The sequence below is a fragment of the Rhea pennata genome, chromosome 2, assembly GCF_028389875.1.
Source record: "Rhea pennata isolate bPtePen1 chromosome 2, bPtePen1.pri, whole genome shotgun sequence".
Taxonomy (NCBI): domain Eukaryota; kingdom Metazoa; phylum Chordata; class Aves; order Rheiformes; family Rheidae; genus Rhea; species Rhea pennata.
The window spans coordinates 72840432-72862757 of NC_084664.1; the positions used below are offsets into that span (position 1 = coordinate 72840432).

At 37.0% G+C, this 22326-nt stretch overlaps 1 protein-coding gene across 5 annotated transcripts; it reads left to right on the plus strand.

Annotated features, from left to right (window-relative positions):
- Window positions 1–342: 342 nt before the first annotated feature.
- Window positions 343–10628, plus strand: PDCD6 (programmed cell death 6). Of its 5 annotated transcripts, XM_062569719.1 has the most exons (7): window positions 586–604; window positions 3071–3178; window positions 3682–3743; window positions 6846–6890; window positions 7995–8153; window positions 8788–8897; window positions 10398–10628. In XM_062569719.1, the coding sequence occupies exons 2-7, from the start codon at window positions 3150–3152 to the stop codon at window positions 10494–10496; spliced, it is 504 nt and encodes a 167-aa protein (XP_062425703.1). In that variant the 5' UTR covers window positions 586–604; window positions 3071–3149; the 3' UTR covers window positions 10497–10628. The 5 variants fall into 5 exon arrangements, with proteins under 5 accessions (XP_062425701.1, XP_062425700.1, XP_062425703.1 ...); XM_062569717.1 differs by lacking the exon at window positions 3071–3178 and having other exon boundaries at window positions 343–604; window positions 7995–8147; XM_062569716.1 differs by lacking the exon at window positions 3071–3178 and having other exon boundaries at window positions 346–604.
- Window positions 10629–22326: the final 11698 nt, after the last annotated feature.

Genomic DNA, 22326 nt, shown 5'->3' on the forward strand with positions numbered 1-22326 from the left:
TGCACTCCCCACAAACGGTTCTACGGGGGAAGAGCAGAGAGCTTTTGCGCAGGCCTAGTCTAAAGGTGCCAGAATTGGTGAAAGTAACCCGAGTTCGGAACCGTTTTCCTGGATTTTCACTCTAAATAGCAGCGTCCTCGCTCCCAGGCGCTTCCACACGGGGGAAGCGCTCGTAAGGCGGGAGCCGTGCCTCGGCCCAGCGGGAGGACGTGCCAGCCCCGCCGCCCCCCAGCAGTCACGGGCGGCTCGGCCCGCCCGCCGGCGGCTGCCCGGGCCTGCGGGAAGCCCCGCCTCTGCCCGGGCGCGGCGGGGGCGGTGCTGTCCCCGGGGAACGGCAGGGCCTGTCGCGCCTGCTCCCGAGACTCCCCCAGCGCCTCCCGCAAAAGGCTGTGCGCGTGCCCCGCTGATGACGTAACGGACGGCGCTGCGTAACCGAGCGTGCCCCGGAACTGCGGGGAGCGGTGTCCGCGCTCCTGTTCTGCGGGACGCGCGGCAGGCTGCGGGTGGTCTGTCGGGGCATGGCGGCTGGGTATCAGTACCGGCCCGGCGGCGGCGGCGGCGCTGCGTTGGCTGATCCGAGCTTCCTGTGGACTGTCTTCCAGAGGTGAGGCTGTGCCGAGCGACCTGCGCGGCCCCCGCGCGTGTGGCGCGGACGCGCTGCGCGTGTCGAGGTGGCCGCTGCGACCCTCCTCCGCCTCGGGCGGGGCGGGTGCGCGGGGCAGCGCCGGCCATGGGCCGTACGGTGCTGCTGGCAGCTCCAGCCTTGCCTGCGCGGAGGGAACGGTGCCGGTCCAGACGGTGAGGGGCACTCGCTAGTTTCGCAGGGCAGCGGCACGAACGGGGGAGGCGCGGCCCGCCCGAGGCTGCGGTGCCTGAGGTGGCGTCGAGGGGCTGGGAAGTGCCGGAACACCCGGCAGCCGCGTGAAGCTGTAGCTGCCGCGGGGTATCCCCGGGAGGAGGTGCTCTTCGGCTGCCTCGGGGCCTCCGGGCGTCTAAGCAGCGCGGTGGTTACGTCCCTGCAGGAGCAACCCGAGAAAAGGCACGGCCCAAATTTAGAATAAGGAAAGGTGGATTCATGGATGCAAGAAGGTAACCTGCAAAGTATTGTTATTTGTGAACTGAAAAACTAGAAAGGATTGAAAGCTCGGGAGGGTAAACATAAAAACACGGGAAGGCTTGTAAAAAGGAATATGGTGAATATTTATAGCAGAAAGCTTAAACTCATGATAAATCCAATGCATCCTGAACAGAAACTGCCAGAGAATCAGTAGGCCAGTATTAAAACAAGTATTGGTGTAGAGACCACAGCAGTAGTGAAACTAACTGGTTTCTTTGTGACAATGTCCCGTGGGAGAAATAGGGGATTTTCCAACATTGCACTTGTTTTTGTAGGAGACATATCAGAGGATCTGTCGTGACTAATGATTGCGAGAAAAGATTAAGGAGTAAATAAAATGAACAATATATTGCTAAAACTGGATGATATGTGCTCAGTAATTCCTGAGTGATTCAGGAATGTGATGATGGCTTACCTCTCAATCCTTGCATAGAAATCACTTCATCTGAGGACCTAGAGGTGGCATGTAGAGATACCACTCCTTTTTTTTTTTTTTTTTTAAAGCATCTAGAAAAAAACAGAGGAACAATTTTATCAGGCAAACCAGTAGGAATCATTTTAAACAATGTAGCTAATAGGAAGAGTTGCATGGCTTTTGTTGAAAGAATTCCTGTTTGGCAAATTGCTGTATTATTTTTTGAATGTATTTCATAAGGATTGAGTATAGATATGGATAGAACTGGAACAATTCAATAGTATTAAGTATCAACGGCCTTTAAAGAAATTTAGTAGCTGTAGAATAGAAGGGAAGGTCCTTTGGATAAATAGCTGGCTAAAAATAAGAATATATGGTCATCTGTCACACTGACGGATGAATTGGTTCTGGGATCTTCACTCAACTTATTTGTAAGCCACTGGTGCTGCTTATGAAGGTGAAATGAAGGTAAATGATAAGATGACATTTCTTCAATATACTGAGTCCTCACTCTTAGTATAAAAACTACTATGAAGGCTTGCAGGAGCACCTTATAATACTGATAGACTGATTGTAAGGATGATGGTTGGTTTAATGGTTGTTTAAAATCCAGAACAGGTATGTGATAGAATAATAATAATAATAATAGAGGAAGAACCACCTTAACTGCACATAATTTTGTGTATAAAATGAATGTTTTCTTTAACCTGACTGATGCTCAGAACCAATTTATAGGCATAGGTAGATTATAATGACATTTTCATGAAAATGTCAGCTTAGCACTCAATAGCAGCTCATAAAAGGTAAATTAAATGTTAAGAATTAGTAGGAAAGAAATAGTAAAAAGACAATTCCCCCCTTTTTTTTTCCTATTGTATAATTTTGCAACTTATGCCTGCAACTTGAATATTATATGCAGTTTAGATCCTTTCCCTACCTCAGAAATGATATGGTAGAAAGAATTTTAAGAGTTTAGAAAAAGATAGCAATTAATGAATAAAATGGCTTCTACAGAAGGACCAGCTAAGCATGACTTTGCTTGGGAATGGAAATAACTGAGGGAGGGGGAATTGTCAGTGGCATGGGGAATGCGAGTTATTGATCCTACTCCAAGACAAGAAGTAGGAAGCATCAGATTAAGCTGGTAGATACAGTCTGTTATCTTCAGAACTGATTAGCTTAGCATTCTTCATGCCTACACTTAAAGTGAGGTTTGCCATTTTATAGGACATCTGTCTCTTCTCTGCTTAAGTCATCCAAAACTAGCCCTAGTCAGTAGGCTTTTGATTTATTTTTTGAGCTTAAAAATAGGTATCATCTACTTCCTTTTACCCTTAACTGCTAAATGTGGCAGTCTTCAGAAATGTGAGTTCATGGGTTTGAGCCCCCTTCAAGTAGAAGATGGAGACAGACAGGTCTCGTGTGCCCACTACAGTCCTTGTATAAAATGGAAGGAAGCCACCACCCCCTTCAGATATCCTCCTAAAGGAGTGACCCTGCTTTATCTGTGTATAAATTACTTTGTTTCTTAATTTCAGAACAAAACTCCATTCTCCAAGACTAGACTGTGAAAACTCAATGGAAAGTGGTACCTACTTACAGTTACTATATGCTTGAATGCCAGAAGAGGGCCAGGCTTGCAGTAGGTTATTTCCACATTTTGTACTCGTTACACTGGTAGCTTTCTGTACATTGCCAGCATCTTACTGTGAGAAACTGGATGCCTAATTTAGGCCTTTGCTTTGGGAGCCAAACTAAGTATTGTAACACCAGACATTTTGTGGATTTAACCTTTTCATTAGAGCATTGTGTACTCTGCTCTTATTAAAAATAATAATAATAAAAAAAAAAACTTTTCTTGTCAGTGTGGATGGTTGTGTGGGTCTCTTAACTGACAAGTAAGTTTAGGTGAGTTGTCTTTGTAGTTTGTATTCTCTTCCAGTGTATCTCATCAGTCTTAATTATGTGTTTAACTTGTAGTACAGTGAAATGGTTTACCAAATAAAATGTTATTGATGACTCTTAGGGAAAAGTTTACTCTTATTTTTGTGAGTAGGACTAGAATGATTAGGTGTCCACAACTGTAAGTGGAACCTGTTAATTGCACACATTTAAAGCTTTTTTTTTTTTTTTTTTTTTTTTTTGGCAGGGTTGATAAAGACAGGAGTGGAATAATATCTGATCATGAACTTCAGCAGGCATTATCTAATGGTAAGTCTGTAAATGAGCAGTGAGATAGTTAATTGTAAACTTAATGTACAGTTTCATTAGACTGATTACTTCATGTCAAAATTCTTTGACTGGGGGGAGGGGAGTTGTCAACATTTATTAATACCATTTAATCTACAGCTAAAGGTTGAAGGGGAGGGAAAAAGTGGACAATGTGCCTCCATTTTTTTTTGAGCACATTGTTCTTGGGTTTTGGATTTCAAGGAAAGTTTTCTGGTTTTGATGCGTGTTAATAATAATTCACCACATGCAAAGTTCCTATTGTAAGCCCCATTGATTTGCGTTCTGGGGAGAGAAGGCATGCACGTCACCGCTTTACTTTTTTTTCAGCTTTGTTTCCTATAAAAAATAAAGTGATTCATATTCCTCACTCATCACTATTAAACCTGTCACTTCACTTTTTTTTTTTTTTTTTTTTTTTTTTTTTTTTAAAAACCAGGATCAGTTTATAACTTTGACAAAGACTGTATGTGCAGTAACAAAGGCTGGATGTAAACATACAGTCTTTTTGTACATTATGGTACAGGAAATGAAGATTGGTAAGAGTTATGGGTGGGCAGAAACTTTTTTTCCTTAATGAGGGAAGCTCATAGGGTATGCTCAAGTAACTCATGGAAGCAAATGAAAACAGAAGAAACTTTCCAATAGCCTTTTTTTTTTTTTTTTTTTGGTAACTCAAGCTATTCAGAGTTATACTTTGGCCTTTTTTTCCCCCCCGAAAAATTTGAAAAACTGGATTTTGAAGCTGCTTGCACATCTTGAATCCATGTCAAGTTCCCCTTCTCAGAATGTTTAATTCTCTCATCCTTTTTGCTCATTGTTACTGAGAAAGGCTTAAACTGGTATAGTGAGCTGCAATGCAAATGCAATGCAAACTGAAAGCCTCCTTTTTTGTCAGTAATCATCTGGCTTATAATAAATTCAGATGGATCTATTTGGTAAAAATGTATTTTTTTAAAACTAAACTAGCCTATGAGAATGTTTATGTTCAGTAATATTTTTGATAAGTTAAAAACAATGCATCAGTTACCGCACCTGATTCGTGAATAAAGTATTTTGTTCTGAACAAAAACTTTAGCAAAAGCTCAAGTTAATAAAGTTAGTTTTCCTTAGAGATTATAGTGCTGTTTGTAACAGCCTCTGCCACTTTAAACTTAATATCCTTTAAATATCGTCTCATCTGATAGTCTTCACTACTTACTACAGAAATACACCAAATTCTATCCAAACTATTTTCATTCCTTACTTACAATACAGATGAGCAGTTTCGATGGTTGGCAGTTATGACAAGTCAAATTAATTTGCTATTAGGCAAAATGTTTACAGAACTACAAAGTACCTGATTTTTCCAGTTTCCCCTTATTTCAAAAGATTCTAGATCTTGTATACCAAAGTCATTAACAAGTCATTATATAACAAGTCTTTTCAAAATATATCATCTAGTAAATGGCTGTGCACTGCTGTAGTACAATCTTATATGGGCTGAAAGGATGTAGATATATTTATTTCTAAAACCCTAAAAAAGAATGCCTGGCTCTCATGACAAACTGAAGTTGGATTTTAGTGTTTTTGATATCCAGCTTTTCAAAATGCCGTATTTATGTAAATAACAATATACTTACCTGGAAGGGATTGATCATCAGTTTTTAGAGTTGTTTGCACAAAAAAATGAAGAAAGCATATGATTTTATGTCCAGCCATATAAAATTAATAGTAAGAGTTGAGGAGATGGAGGGAGTAGTTATTTAAGTTTATTAGAACAGACTGACAGACTGAAACTGGTACAGTTCTTCAGCACTGGAGTTGGTCTGTTTTATGGAATCTCTATTAGTCTGAAAATTTCAACATGAAATAAATTATCTTTCAAACTCTGTTTTTGTTTTTTTCTCTATTCTGTTGAGATTTAAATGCTGGCACCCTATTAATAATTACATTATTTCCAGTCCTCATCAGGAAACATACAACTCTAAGGCATTGTTATTCTCTAAAATACTGATGTTTTCTTGTGCATTATCAGAGCTGCCTTTATTCTTTTCTTTCTTTCCTAACCCAGACCTTTTATATCCTCTTCATGTGCAAGTAGTTGTATAGTTTACATAAAGGTTTTTCCACCTTTTGCTTTATCTGTATATTTACACCGATGCAATTTCCTGTTTTAGGAGAAAATCAGCATTGGTATAAGCACAACTTTACTGCCTCTTGATTCTCTTTGCAATGTTTTTGCAAAGCCTGCTCAATGCCCGTGCATTAGATACTTGTGGTCAGCAACTGCATCACTGCAAACATTTCTACAGTACCCATAGTCCTACTGACTGTTTTGTAGTCCCTGTAGTTAACTTCAGAGAACTTAATACAAGCTTTTTGATCCTCCTGGAACTTTCACAGACTCTGGAGAAGTAATGATGAGTTCTAAATGAGAAGCAGTATGTCTTAATTTACTACTTATCATTTCTGTGGAATGCTTCCAAGCTAGTGTAAACTAGTCCAACATAGGTTGGACTATCTGCTCTCAAAATTCAGGAAGAGGTATTCAAGAAGAAAAAAAAACTCCGCTTCACATGATTACTGCTCAAGCACTTTAGTGCTTTTTTTTTCTTTCTGTTCTGAAAAATAATACTTTTAACACTTAATTGATTTAGCAGCAGAGGTAGAATTTATACTAAACAACTAGAATGGCATTGGGTCATTCTGAAATGTTTAGGAACCCTTTTTTCCAGTTCTGTCAGAAAGTAAATGCCCTGGAGTAACTCACCTGCAAAATAAGACATAAGTGGATGTCCTTACTAAGGAATATAAGGCTTTGTTTGATTTATACACTACAGCTTGTGGTTGTGGGGGATTTTTTGTTTGTTTTTGTTTGTGTAGCCTGAGGAAATTATTCTGGTTTCTGTATAAAACCTGTAAAGAATTAGTCAAAAGTCATCCCTGAATGTCAATAGCTTAGTTACTTCAAAGAAGCCTTGTTTTAATTACATGCTAGCTCCATGTCATCTGGCTCTGAATTCACTATATAAGTTCTGATCAGCTTTTTTTTACTTAAGTGTTGCATAGTATTGAGGAACTAATTAGTCGTTCCCATTTCAGGCACATGGACTCCCTTTAATCCAGCAACAGTCCGGTCAATTCTTGGTGAGTGTAATTGTGTTATGTGAAATATTCAATATATATTGTTATTTTGTGATTTGATCAGGTGAATAAGAACTCCATGTATTGCTGCATGGATCTTGACAACTAATTTTGTATTGAATTGTATAATAAATGCCTGTTTCAAGGCCTTTTGAAGCAGTTTAGTTGGTCATAGTATTAATAAGTTGGTCTTTCATTTTAAGACAGTACTTTTTTCTTCCTTTTTTAGACAGCCTAATAATAGTAAGATAAACTAAAATACTTGCCATTTCGAAAAACAGAAATGTAGTCCTTTTGTGTATAGATATATGCACTTGTCAAAGTAACCTGAGAAAATGTTACTAGACAACCGAATAGATAACAAACGTAATAAGAGTATAGGGGAATTGTCAGCTTTAAATATTTAAAAAGGCATTACACAGCTTGCTTTAATTTTTCCGATTGTTTTTTTTAATCCTGTGTTCTGTTCTAAAAAGACAAAACAGATGCTTTACTATGCTTGACATTTTTTAAAATACATTCCAGTGATGTGGAAGAAGATGGTGGTAGAACAGAAGGGAGAAAAACTCAAGCTCGGTCTTCTCTCTCATACTGCTTATAAATCTAAGGACAGTTTTGCTATGTTTTTTTTAACATATATTACCGTATATTTTTAACAAATATTCAGGGGGTCAGAATTCCATCACTGTACAACATGCTATCTGTATAAAAAAGACACAGTCTTGACAAGTATCAGCAAGTCAAACGCAAATTTGTATTTCAGCACCTTTAGCAGTCAATTGAAGTTGTAGACTTCTTTAATTTCATGAATCTTTAGAAAAGAGCAACACTCGTTTTGTCACTGGGTGATCAGTCAAACCCTCAATATTTTTACTTTCACATTGAAATGGAAGAATAAATATTATTTTGTGATTCACCCTGGCCCTCTTTTATCTTGCTTTATCCTTTCCTTTTCACTGGACTTAGATTAGCGGAAAAGTCACTTAGCTCAGCAATTTCTCATCTTTCTTCAGAACTTTTCTAAAGTCTTCTCATTTCCTTTTTAGAAAACTTAATAGATTTTATTGAAGAGTTGTTTTACAGGCCTATTTCTTTTCTTTGTTTCAGGCATGTTTGACAGAGAAAACAAAGGTGGTGTGAACTTCAATGAATTCACTGGAGTCTGGAAGTATATCTCAGACTGGCAGAATGTCTTTCGAACGTATGATAGGGACAATTCTGGAATGATTGACAAAAATGAGCTAAAGCAAGCACTAACAGGTTTTGGTAATTCATTTGTAATTACAGCTTTTTCATAGGTTTATATCACTAAATCAACTTACAGTTAGGGCTATACTACTCTCGCAAACGTGACTTAAAAAAAAGTGAGATGGGTGAAATGCAGTTAGCTTTTTTAGGTTTAAGGTGCCTTTTAAAGGTACCATGCTGCAAAGCATGTTTTTTGCCTCTCATGTAAAAAATGAAACTAGATATGTCAGTACACAAGTGTAGAGTATTTTCTGTCTATTAGCCACTCTGAGAGCACTACCAGTATTTCAGTTAAATGTTTAACTTAGGAGGGGACTTGAAACAGCTTTCCTCATTTTAAAATGAGGCCAGCTGTCTATGCTATAGTAGCATTCTGATGGCAAGAGAACTTTAATGCAATTGACTTTGTTTATAAAAACCTGAGAGGCAGCCCTAAACAGTTCTCTCAACCCAACTAGTCTGTTTAATCAGTAATTGTTTGCTGTGACTTTGTGTATAATCATCACTGAGCATGAGTTTATTGAATGCAAGTCTTTTGTAACTGCTGTTTTTGTTGTTGTTGTTCATTACACCTGCCCTCTAGAAAACCAAATTCTTTTTATGGAATGATTGTAGTTAAGTCAAGCCTTTTAAAGCATTTCTTTTTTCCAAGGTTATCGACTGTCTGACCAGTTCTATGACATCCTTATTCGGAAATTTGACAGACAAGGAAGAGGACAAGTTGCTTTTGATGATTTTATTCAGTGCTGTGTTGTCTTACAGGTAAGAAAGAAAATGTATTAACTTCCACTTTGAAAAAACCCCTTATTGCTCCTTTAACTTTTCACTTTGACCATAATATTGGATATGAAACTTGGTTATAAATTAACACCCATTTAAATGAAGTGGACAAGAGATGTAAAAATATCTCACTTTGTCTTTACTACTTACACATTTGCATCACTTACAATTTTTGACTTGTTAAATTTTTTTATCAAATATATGTGAAAAAATAACATAAAAGTCTAAATGCTGTTAAAAAGAAAAGACTTAATACTTATTATTTCCATTAGTTTAATAAACACTTTTTCTCCAGATCCTGTGTGTGTCATGTTCTATGGTGTATTTTTCAGCATAATCAGAAATTAAAGTCTCTTAATGCAAATTATGGAGTTTTGTACATGTCTCTTAAGGTCAAATTCTTTTTAGTTAGTTTGGCTTGGCAGATGGATTCTTTCTTAATTGTTGTTCCTGTAGTAAAAGACCTTTTTTTTTCTTAAAAAAAAAAAAAAAAAAAAAAAAAAAAAAAAAAGCCTTTCCGTAACAAATGTGTATATGAAGACTTACATTAGGGAAAACTTCCACTTTTATAGGTTTTTTTTATTGCTAAAAAAAAATCCATCACTAAATGACTCTGCACTTCCATGCTTAAAGTTTCTGTAAACTACTTTGACTCTGAAGTATATAGAAATTTGGGAAAAGCTGCAAAACTGTAGCAGTGGATAAGTTAAACTGTTAGTAGGCGAGACATTTCTTTTCTTTCTTAGTGGCCAGCATTGCACCAGTATCTTAAATGTTTTTTGATGCATAACGTGAAGAGAGCAGTGCTGGAGTACTATTTCCTTATTTGCAAACAGGTGCTTTTGTTCCTTACTTTTTAACTTTATGCTTATAGTCATAACTGCTTCCTCCTGCTGAAACACCAGTTGTTCTTGCATTCATTTGTAGTAGGTGTTAACTGTACTTTGTTATAAATTTAAACTCTAATAGAGGTCTTAACAAACACCAATTGAATGAAATTCTCTTTAAAAACCATACTGGTACTTATTTTGGTCTATTATCTGTATTGCATATCATTTCTAAATGCTTATCTGTAACTAGGAGGTTTATGGCGACAACTGAGGTCCTAACATAACACTGTGCTTTTTTGGTAGAAAGTGAGAATTTGGATTCTCACTGGTTTGTCTCTAGATGTATGACTCTTAAATGTCTTATGTACTTGAGCCTCTTGCCCCCTTTTAAAGCCAGTTGCAAAGAGCTGGCAGGCTGAACCCTCTAAGAGGTGCCTATATAGGCTTAGATGTTGTATCATACAGTGATTTTTAAAATTGCAATTCAAACATGAGTCACAGCAGAGAACTGCATGAGAACTTAAACTGACCAAAGGGGAATGATCATAAAGCTTTATAAAGTTCATGAAGCACTGGAAACCTATGTGGCAAGTAGACTATATAGTAGTCTAAAATTACCCTGTGTACAGATTTTTTTTTTTCTTATTTTCAGAGGCTGACTGATGTATTCAGACGTTATGATACTGATCAAGATGGCTGGATTCAAGTGTCCTATGAGCAGTATCTTTCCATGGTCTTCAGCATTGTATGACAATGACAGCTAGGAATTGCACACTGGCATTATATAGACTGGAGTTGCCAAATCATCATGTACTGAAAAAGATTACTGATATATCAAAATGGATACAACTTCACATTCTTAAATTTTGTATGTTGGTCACCACCTTTGCAATATTTGTGTTGTCTGTTGGCTTTTAATATGTATTGCTGTACCACCTGACCCTATCATGCTTACTGCAGTACAGAAAGCACAGAATCTAGATTCTAACTGGTGCAATATCACCTTAACTTTCTTCCATATATGTCTTGCATGGGGAAAAATGACTTTTTAGAAATGCCAAATTAAAATAGTGCTTGTTAGTTTGTGAAGAGATTTGAAAGTCAGACTTGCAAAACGTTTTGCATGTGCCTTACTTTTATAAAAATTTAAAGTATTAATTTTTAATACAGAGTTTAAAATTAAGTAAAAATAGTTGAGCAACTTTTTCTAGTCTTTTGCACTTTTTTTTTTTTAAGGTGGTTGCATTTCTTTAGTTTATTTTTCCATAGTTTAGAGCAAGGTTAGAGCCTGAATCTTAAGCAACACTCAGGGCCTTAGCATACATACACCCTACCATTTAGCTAATGAAGTTTAGAAAGGGAAAAATGGGTTGTTTAAGAGAACTTCCTTAAGAAATAGGAGACATTAGTATTATTATACAGTAGACCAGGGTGGTTCTTAGATGTATACACTGCTGGTCAAGTTAACGGTTCAACATGCCCTATGTTGTTTCAAGGGTGACAGAGGAAGTTCTTTCCTTTGTACCTCAAGATGGTAAAGCTATGTTTTATGTCTTGTGCAAGCTCTTTTGCCTTCCTTTTCCCATGCATACACTCCAACAGCCACATTTCCCTGTGTAGAGCAAGGCATAAATTTGTCCATGCTATCTCAGCTGGGCAGGTGAGAAGGCAAATATTTTTCTACACTAATTCTACTACTATCAAGTTGCTGAAATGTCTCCCTTTCTGAGATGTTATACCAGGTAAATTTGACATATTTTTGCCATGACCAAGATGGTGTAGTTTCTGCCACTGACTGTGAGAAACACAAGCCTAAACACATACAAGATCTTTCTGCCAAACTGCCGTTTTACAGCAACTGCTCTTAAAATCACTTTTTTGCATTTCACTGTAACAGAGCTAATGATCAACACTGAACTGTAACACTATCATCCTCCTAGCCCATACTCTAACTGAGTGTATATATAAAAGGATCAGGTAACAGTGCAGAAGGTCCCAAAGAAGGTAGCAAAATGGTAACATTAAAAAAAACTGAATGATCATCCTGAAACCTACAGATTGAGGGAGAGGGCGGAGGAGGGAAATACTGCCCTGTGTTAAAAACAGTTCACCTAAAGGGGAACGGAAGATGTCATCTACAGACAAATCCGTATACTTGCCTTAAATCCAACTTACATTATCCAATTAAATTAAAAAAAAATGAAGAAAAACATTGCTCACCTGAAACTCTTACTCTTCAGGCTCTGTTCACAAAGTTACCTGTAGGCAAGAGCTTTTTTTTGTCAAAGATTTCTTTTAACCACTGCAATATTGATGTATTCCCAAGGCCCTTTATCTCCCACTGCCACCCTGGATAAATTGTATGCAGGCAATCTGCACACTTATTTGTTTCAAATGACTGACATAATTAACTACAGACACAGGCAAATAAGCTGTCTTTCACAGGAGCATCTCTATATCAACCAATGCTGTGGCTGATACCAAGCACCATTCCAGGAGATTATGCAGAGAAGGCTCAGAGCAGCAGCCTCAGACCAAAAGACAACCCTCCTTAAAAAAAAAAAAAAAAAAAAAAAAAACAAAAAAAAAACAAAAAAAAAAAAACACAGCATTATTTCAAAGCACCTCCAGCAAGACTATATTATTCAAGATGTGAAAGCAGGTATACTGCAGACCAAGAAACATAAAATAGCCTCCCTTTTAATTTAGAAAAGCTATTTATTCTAATAAAAGCATCCAGGTTTCTAAGGTCTATCTCCACACTATACCATTTTGTAACTAGAAATTCAACTGGAAATTGGGAGCTTTAAGAAGGAAGGGGTTTTAGGCATGAGAGGTCTGGCTCCATAGCTGCAGATCAAGTAGTGGACTTTGAGAAATACTGCAGAGAACTGGCACAGGCTGTTGTATCTAAACCTTTTTGCCAGAAATTATGAATCATTACACTGGCTAAAAAGTTTACAGTTTATTCCCCAAAGTATGTTCTACTTCGGATTTTTAACAACGGCTTTATAAGGAAAAGTGGTATTAGTTCAAAGGGCTCTGGTATAGCCTCAAAAATCTTGCCTCTGTGCCAAAGTTTGTAGTATAGTTGTAGTAGTGCTGAAGGATAACAAGCATTTAAATGATGCTGCTCTGCAGGCCATCATGACTACCTTATAAACATTATTTCTTGATGAAGGACCAAAGTCTAGAGCAATAAGAACAGGAAGAGGACACATTCTGTTCCAGGTCTTATACTACATGGGAACAAGATGCAGTAGATACAACAATGAGGTTTCCTGGGTGTAAGGAGTAGCCAGAAGGTGATTCAAGGAAAATGGCCAAGATAGGAAAACAGGAGCAGTGAGAGGTCTCAGCTGATGTATCTTTTTGAAGAAATAACTGGGAAGATGACAGAACTTCCAGGGCCCATTTTACCACCTTTCTCTTCCCTGTCCCCTCCCCACCCTACTGTAAGGTCTTCTTACCTGGTGCCCTTGGAGACACTACAGGTTTTGTTTTTAAAAGCTGGAACTTTAAACAGTTAGGTGCCTGGATTTATGGCTTCCTTTTCCTCGTACCAGCTGAATCCTCCTTTAAAGGTGGCAGGGTTGAACTAAGTGAGAATGAGTAAAACAATATAAATCATCTCTCAGGCATCATGCTTCTAAGATGAGATGCTGGCTAGAGAGAAAGACGGAAAACAGGCAGATCCTTATGGTGGATGTCCCATTGGCAAAAAAATGATCGATAGACAGTCTGTACAGGAAAAGAGCCTGATTTATAAGTACTTGGCTTTACAGATGGAAGGAAGAAGGCATAGAAACAAGGCAATGATGCTTAGTACCCACAGTTCTACATAACCCCAGGAGAAAAGAAATTTAAATAATAATAAAAAAAAAAAATCACTGCTGGCACAGAGGCAAACAATCCCTTTGCAGAGGATTTTTTTGTTGTTGTTGTTTTTTGTGTCTCCCCCCCTCCATGTGAATGCTAGGCAACTGGACTCCACAAAGCAACGTGTTTCCAGGATAAGAGAGATGCTATGTGTTTGAAGTCAGCCAGTACAGAAGCTGGCTATACCTGTTTGATAAGAAAAAAGACACTGTGGGGGGGGATTGTCCGTGAAATCCACTGGCATAGTGATATCTATATGCCAACAGCCAGTCAAGTTTTGGACTGCCAAATCTGAGACTGCCAAGTGGCAAACTCCGGCTCAATTATCACTACACAAATTGTACACTGAAGCTCTTCATTTCCAAATTTTGCAAAGATAGATAAAAACAGATTAAGGTGAAAGCAGTGATGCAGCTCGAACTCTCACTCATCCACATGACTGATCGGAACTGAGAAAAAAAAAAACATAGCATATTGCTAGTAGTAATTGCATATTAGAAATAAGGGAGGATTGGAGCACATATTACAAGATACTATCAGCTTAAAAACACTCCTTAGGTAATAGTGCTTTCATACAAGAACCAACAGACAATCATCTCAAGAACTTTACTATTTTGTTAAGACCTCAACAATGAAAACAGAAACAAATGCTTATCTACAGACCATGGAATTGTCAATAAACCAATGCTGAAAAGTATTTCTTACTATAGCTTCGTCATTATTCTGACCATTATTCTGTGCATTTCAAAATGCAGGAACTGTTCCCCCAGTGCAGGATTCAGTGCAAAAAATAGAAGCAGGAACCATTCCCAGAACAAAAGTAAAAGACAAGGGAACTTGGAGGTAGAAATAGTATCTAATTTGGGAAGAGGTCAGCCACCTACTGTATGCCACCAGAAGACACAATACCAGCAATAAATCCCCAAAGGGAGAGAGAAATGGGGGGGAGTCCTCTACAACAACCTCAACTGAAGAAGTAGCATTCAAATGCCTTATCTTTAACTGATAGAATTATAAAAGTAAAGAATATTTTTGGTAACATTTATTTTTCCAGTTTTATAATTATAGTTACACTACACTGTCTGTGAGAAAATGTAATACTGGCAAAACATAGTTTCTGATAATTTTTTAATACAGACCATCAATTGATCAGTCCCATAGATTTTTAATCAAAACTCTGTCAGAAGAAAGTAAGATTTTTCTTCTTTAAACTAGAAGATCCAATTCGTAATTCAACAGATAGAAGTGTATGGCACAACTACTGAGACCAAGACATTAGAAAACACTTCACTAAATACGAGGAGGAAGAAAGGAAGTAGTAAGGGGGAACGAAAAAGGATAGGGGATCTTTTCTGATGCACAAGCAAAAAATTACAGAAGGAGAATTTTAGAGAATCAAGTTTACATAATCACTTGCTTTGTTGTCTTTGTATTAAGATTTACATGATAAGATCCAAATGTTACTTCAGTGAACACAAAGATATTATGACAGGTCATGAAGACTAACTCAGGTTTAGTACAAGTATTTAATGCAGAGACAGCAAAATACTTCACATGTGGGTGAGAAGAAAAATGACAGTCCACAACACAACAACGAAAAGAAAAAACAGACTTTGGGAGTAATCTGCCTCACCCTAGTCCTTTTCTTTACTCTCATGGTAAGGTACGTGCGACTTTATGTCTAAAGTCAGGCATTCACAATGTCACTTAAGGGGTGACAAGGGCTCCTGGATGCAGGGAAAAGAAGAGTTAAGTGTGAACCACTGATAAACATTATGAACTGGCAGACATTTCTCAGTACATCATTTTGATTAACTAAATTATCCCTAATCATTATTTTATCTGACTCCCTTGTAAATTCTAATGTTTTTTAATATGCTCTTGTAGTAGAAACAGGATTAAAAAGTCTGCATATCTATTTCTCATATGTCTCTTTTTACACTGCAAAACTGAAAACAAGTACAACATCCCATTACATACCTATTCCCCAGAATTGTTTACATTTTTCTCATTTAACATCACATTAAGTCCAGAGAGCAGCTTTGCTGTGACATTCTCCTTTGATTCTGCTGAAGAGAAATGTACTGTATCCATTTACATATATATATATACACACACACACATATATATAAAATCCACTAATCATAAAATACTAAATTATCTGAACTTGTCTTGAATTTTTGTGAAGAAAAGTACCGCTGTATTATCATGCACAGACCTGTATTTTCAGTGAACATTCTTCCCAAACAGATAACATAAATCTTTCTTTTCTTGTGGGTGGTGGAGAGGATTTAAAAGGGTGATTGGCTTTTGGCTCAAATTCACATATTTGCAAAAATAACAAACCATTTCTCTGCAATATACTAAGACATAACAAATGCATTACAAAAATCCTAAGTGAAATACTGTGTTAACCTCCATTATGTGCAGATTTGTTCCATCTGTATTTAACATATTAAAGGATTACACCCTACCTCCCTTTCCCCTTGCAAAAACAAACACAGAATTAAATGCAATCGTTTTTCTGAAAGCCAAGAGATGGAGATTCTTGAATCTGTTCACGGTTCCAGTTCAGCTGTTTTTTCTTAATCTTTTTCTCTAGTTTCTATTAGCACATTGACTAATGTCTGAATATGGAGTTCTAGAAAGGGAGACAAAAACATTTTAAAGTTACTTCACATAATACAACACAGAACATGTTCAAATCAAAGTTTTACAGTTAACAAACCTACCTAATTCTAGTACAGTAAGCATAGTTTGCCTTTGTCAGAAAACACATCCAATGACAGATAGCCTATGACATGCATCCACACATCTTCAAACATTTTATAAATCTATTTCCAAAGAGAATCCTTTAGTTTGAAGAGTAAATCACTATTCTTAAGATTAAGGAATATTTTTGTGCTAATGGGGCAAAAAAAAATCTGTTACATAACAAACCAGCTTTTGGGTTACCTCTCCGTTTTGTTATCTCTATGTTTTCGATCCATTTTGAGTATCCTCATCTACTATTAGGCCAGCCAGGGTTGATTATGCATGCATTCCAATACATACTTTTTTCTTTATGCCCATACTGGGTCCCACCACAACAGTACAAACTCCGTGATCCTAAAACTACTGGCTCAGGATAACACATGCTAGACTGCAAGTCCTCATGTTAAACAGGTTAGAAAAGTTTTTCAGAGGTGGTCTTCTGAATTATTTTCGTATCTTCCCAGACTTCATGAGACTAAATGTAACCAGAATAGAAAAAATTAAAAAACAAACCCACACAAACTAATTTATTAAATACAACTGGGGCAACTGTTTTTCAAAAGAAACTTAACTCAGTGTAAGCCCCTTTTTTTGTCTGACTGTAAAGTGCTGAATGCATACCTAGTGTGTTAGGAAACTAACATTAGACTTCCTTCCTTCACTGGATTTGAAAAGTTGAATAAAATTAAAAATAGAAGGAAAATAACTGACTATTAAATCATTTGAACTTATGAATCACAGGACTTCAACTATATTTTATTTTACTGTAGAAGGATATTAAAAAAAAATAATCAGCCAGTGCAATTACCATCTGAAGGCCTCTCGGAGGTTAGGATACACTAATACTATACTAAACACAATTAAGTTAGCATGGCTTAAGAAGCTGACAACTTTTGACTAATACATGGTAGTGGCACAAGTGAACTCAATACACTGCAGATACGACATAAAATGGGTTAGTTTAAATCACATGTTTTCAATTCAGCGCTTGTTTTCTTCCTCAATATATCAGCTCTGCAGATTGCAGGAAAAACAAGTAGAAAAAACTTTACAAAATTTAAAGTTTATAAATCCTCCAGAGAAAAAAGAAATCAAGAAGTCAAGAAAAAAGAAATCAAGCTCTACTTTTGAGGCTGAAGTCTTTTCTTGCCAAACGTCTTTTCATCTTGAGTTGAAAGGAGTAGAAAAAACTGCTTATGGCAGCCAGCAGTTTAAGGAAACAAGCTAAAAACCTCTCTCACATTATCATTTAGCATTTCTGATAGAGGTATTTACTCTCAATCACAGATACTCCTCAGCTTGACACACTAACCTTCACAGTGAAACTAGGAGGATGTTATTGCTTAGATTTCCAATAACCTCATACTGCAATGCTGTTAAGTGAGACAGAAGTGCTAGACAGTCAAAGTTGTAGAAAATGATAAACTGAACTGACCCTGATGACAGAGGCATACAGTATCTAGCAAAGTAGCACTGTGGGTGGCCATAAATGTAAATTCTCACATAATCTGTGCAGTGTTAACAGCAGACTTAAACTAGTAGAATAAAGTATCTAAATTACCTTTGGATTTTCGATATGGCTTATAGTGGCTTTGGATGCTTTTCCTTGATGGAAATTCATTTTGAGATATTGACATCAGTGGCCGCAGACTACTAGCATAATTAACCTAGACAAAGCAAAAAGTTAGACTGTCTCTTTTTAAACTCAAATTTTGAGCGCTAAAGAGGAAAAACAAACAACAACATCGCAAACACACACACAAGTGTGTTTAGCCCAACTATTGCATAGGATTAAGCTATTAAACAATTTTTAACTAGCTCTTAAGAACTGTATTATATTCACTTATCAATATATGGCACATATCAGAAATAAAAACCAAAAAGCTCCATGTCCATATTTTAGCCACTGATAATTCCTCACAGTTTCAGCTAGCCTCCAGCCACTTTTTTACAATGTTCACCAAGTTCTCCCATTTTCAATTCCAGCACAAGTTCTCAGACCTTAAACTTTTTAAAAAGAATCTGGATGGGGCACTTTCATGCCTTCTATACTGTTTTCCAGAGGAAGGGTTATACTTGAAACCTACCAGGATACTTCAGTTTGTATTTTAGAAATGAAAAGTCTTCAAACTTGTTTGGAAAAAAAATAGAGTTTTCGGCAAACACTGTGATATTGACAACAAAAATAAAGTATTTTTCTGCATAAAAATCAAGGTCAGACTGCTAATCTTGTAGCAAGAAGCTGCAAAAGTTACACTTACATTCAAGCTGAAGTCATTTAACAAGTCAGAGTCCTGGTAACTGTCTATGAGTATACTTTAGCTAGCAACTAATGCATGACAATTTGAAACTGCAGCCCTCAAAAAGGGGGTAGCATTTGAAACAGTTCAAGAATGCGTAGGGACAGTTATTGCAGCTCAGCTGACATAGAATAATTTCATTGACACCTAGGAAATCAGTCTGAAATCTTTCAGAAAAGCATATGCTGAATTCTGCGAACCCTAGGTATCAGAGGAAACTAGTCACTTTGTGCAGATTTTGCTTCTTCTTAACACCTTTTTGTTTGTTGTTCCTAAAACTATTAAGTTTTTATGCAGAGACTATGGAGGTTTGTAAGAGCCAACAGAAAGACAGGAATAGCTTGTCTATTGCAGTCTTAACAGATTAAAGCTCTCAAGTGGGGGTAGGTAAGAAAGAATTATCCAGATGTCCACAAAAGAAAAGTGATACATCCAAATTTAATACTTAAAGCATGAGCAACATTAGAAGAAAAGCTATCAAGCAAGGGATCAACTGCAAGAGAAGGATGACAACCAGACAATCATGAAGTAAAACAGAGTCAAAACAAGGGGGAAAACACATGCAGAAGGAAACAAGAGGTGATGAAGAACTTTAACAGAAGTGTGCAGTGCAATTACTATATGTGATACTTAGAAATCAGAAAATAATTTTAAGTATATTTAACTGGGGGCTTTTGACCTATGTCTGAACTGCTACTGTTTGACAGGTTGTTAATATAGTTAGCTCAACCACTCCTTTCTTCCCAATGGCAAAATCACTGTAACTATGGTCAAGCTGCTTTCTTTTCACAAAAGGCCTTCAAAGCTTTCTGCGTTCCTGTGTAATATGAACGACAACTGTTGCCTCTGAGTCTGAGGTCACGTGAAGAGTCTTCTGTAAAACTGAAAAACATGGTAAGACTTGCTAGTTCATTATGATGCTGAAGAGAGTCGTATACACAAACAGATCAAAGTTGGACAATGATTTTGTTATCACCAATTAATTTATATATAACAAAATATGCATACTTATATATGAACACACAAAACTGTGAATACAAAACAGAGGAGCCCAATAAGAGATAAACCATAATAATTGATGGCTATGTCATTCTTTTGCACAGAAAGGGAGGAGTCCTAAATTTGCATCATATATGTAGAAAATTGACTAAAAGTAAGTTTCATCACCTTCATCAAATGCCTTTGACTTCCCTACTTTAGTAGCAACAAGACGAAAGTTTCCACTATAATCTTCTCAGTTGTAATTTTGGGAAGCAGAGATAAAGATAATTCTATAATTATATAAAACACAGTACAATCACAGTTATCTGTCTTCCTAATATTCAAAGAGAAAGATTAGTAAGTACATGAAGTTGAAAGTGGAAATTACAGATTTCAAGAACAGTGGTAGTTTTATTCCACAAGGAATAACTGTGAGTCCTGTCCACCAGATAAAGCTCAGTCACTGTCTACCAAACATATTCTGGTGGCTTGTTGATTATCCTGCACTGAAAAAGCTTGTTTTTTCTATATCTCTTCCTAAAGTCACAAGTAGCCAGAGAAGAAAAAAAAAATCAGATGGTAATGAAGTGCTCTTAACAACTCAAAACATTCTACATGTGATTTAAGAATAGAAACAATTAAAATTCAAATGAAATTTTGCAACTGCCTTACACACAAAATTTAAAGAAACAAGTCTTGCATGGAATAAAATGGCAAAGATAAACAAACAGGTATTTTCATAATATAAATCTGAAAGACACAGCAAGGCTTACTATACCACTGCTAAAAGCAACTGAACTGACAAAACTCCTCCACTCCAGCAGTAGCAATTGTACTTTAGTATTATCCAGTTTCACCTTGCTGTCGGGTTTTGCAACAGTAGCGTTAGTTACAGCATCACAGGTAGCAAGACTGGACTGGCTCCTGTCACTCAGTCAACAATCCCATTAGATAGTGGCAGCAAACAGCAGTACTGCTGTCGCTCAAATGCTAACCCAGCTTGTTAGGGTGACCCTTCAGCAAAAGGAAAGATGATCCAGAGAACAAGGAGTGAGCTGTATGTTGAATTTAATCCAGCAAATTGTTTGGACTCAACCTGATGCTATAGCTGCTCTAGCTTTTCAAACTGCAAAGTCCATAAAAATATAACTTAATATTGTCTTTAAATGAGTTTGACCAGTAATCAGCGACTCCTTCACAGATTCACTGCTTCATATTAATAATGTTACACAAATGTTAAAACTTACCAATTGCAATCACAATTGTTTTACTTACATACCAAGAACTCCAGAGCTTTCTGTTTCCGAATGGGATCCATTCTGTAGGAACATAGGAAGAGGAAGAAAAATTCAAAGACTTCATACTACAGTATTTGCTGAGTCATCCTGTACAAAACACTTTTTAATCTTTTATTCAACAACAAAAGGCAACTCAGAAAAGACAGTATTTTTAGGTCACAGTACTCAACATATAACTATAGGCGCTCAATAGACAGCAGTTAGGCAACAGTTACTACAAATACAACCACATTACTTTCATTATTGGGAAGAACACATTTCACTAAGCTACACAACAACTTTATATAGATAGGCATACTGATACTGGGAGTATTTCCAACTTCTACAACATTGCAGTGACAGCTGGATTAAGATTCTCGAATTCTCTTCCTTGAATCTACTTTGGACAACTGGACAGCCAGTCAGACACAGAAACTATAACTGCAAGGTCAAACAACATGCATCTGTTTTGATATGTGCTGCCTGAACATGATTCTTGAGAGACTGATATTTTGAAGTGCTGAAACACTCAAAAGGCAAGGAGCACTGAATCACTCCCAGATAAACAAGTCAAAAATGTTAAGCTTTACAGCATTATGATATCACAAGACTCTTATTTCAAAGCATACTCTAAGTCCTAGAGCAAGAAAATCTAGCAAAGAAAGATTGATGCAAGAGAATTTTAAACTGATGCATCTGAAAAAGAGACAGTCATCTTCCCAAGAATCTAGACATCTGAGGCAGTGAAATACTTTAATAAGGCAAATAGCTCTGGACAGCATATTAGAACAAAGTAAAGGTGCACTGGTCAAACTGAAACAGATTGCAAAAATCTCATTAAACTTAATTTAAACCTGGAAATGTTTGCACACAGCAATTTGTATGTTTAGTAAAACGTTGGAGTTAGAATGGTCTTAACTCTCAACCAAAAACTTAAAAAGCAATAGTTCAGTTGAAATCAAGCCACAGCACAAAGACAATGTCCGATATAACTGCCTATACTTGAGAAATACTTCTGACTACAGGCACATCTTTCCAATGTTATGATAATAGCAGAGTCAAGAAAAGTCTCTACTTCAAAAAAATATTCAAACTATAGGCTGTAAAACAGATAAATGTAGCAAGTCCTGGGTCATGCACATTGCCAAATTACCCCTTTATTTGAAAGGGAAGTTGTAACAAAGCTCAAACTCAGCATGCCTCAAATAGACGTAACATTGCATACTTGCCTTATGCCCTTGCGAGTCACCACTCAGGGTCTTCTCACAATTACTAATCTGCGATTCAGCTACCTGGTCAAATCATATTTAATCCCCTCTAAATCAAGATAACAATAGTCTGGAGGTTTCCAGGCAAGAAAAACCCCAACTTTACAAAACAACCCACAAAG

Bases quoted from the DNA above. Each gene is read 5' to 3' on its own strand.
- PDCD6 (XM_062569716.1), top strand. From the start codon at position 519: ATGGCGGCTGGGTATCAGTACCGGCCCGGCGGCGGCGGCGGCGCTGCG. The intron at 6,891-7,994 runs GTGAGTGTAATT...TCTTTGTTTCAG, and splicing joins AACAGTCCGGTCAATTCTTG to GCATGTTTGACAGAGAAAAC. The intron at 8,154-8,787 runs GTAATTCATTTG...CTTTTTTCCAAG, and splicing joins GCAAGCACTAACAGGTTTTG to GTTATCGACTGTCTGACCAG.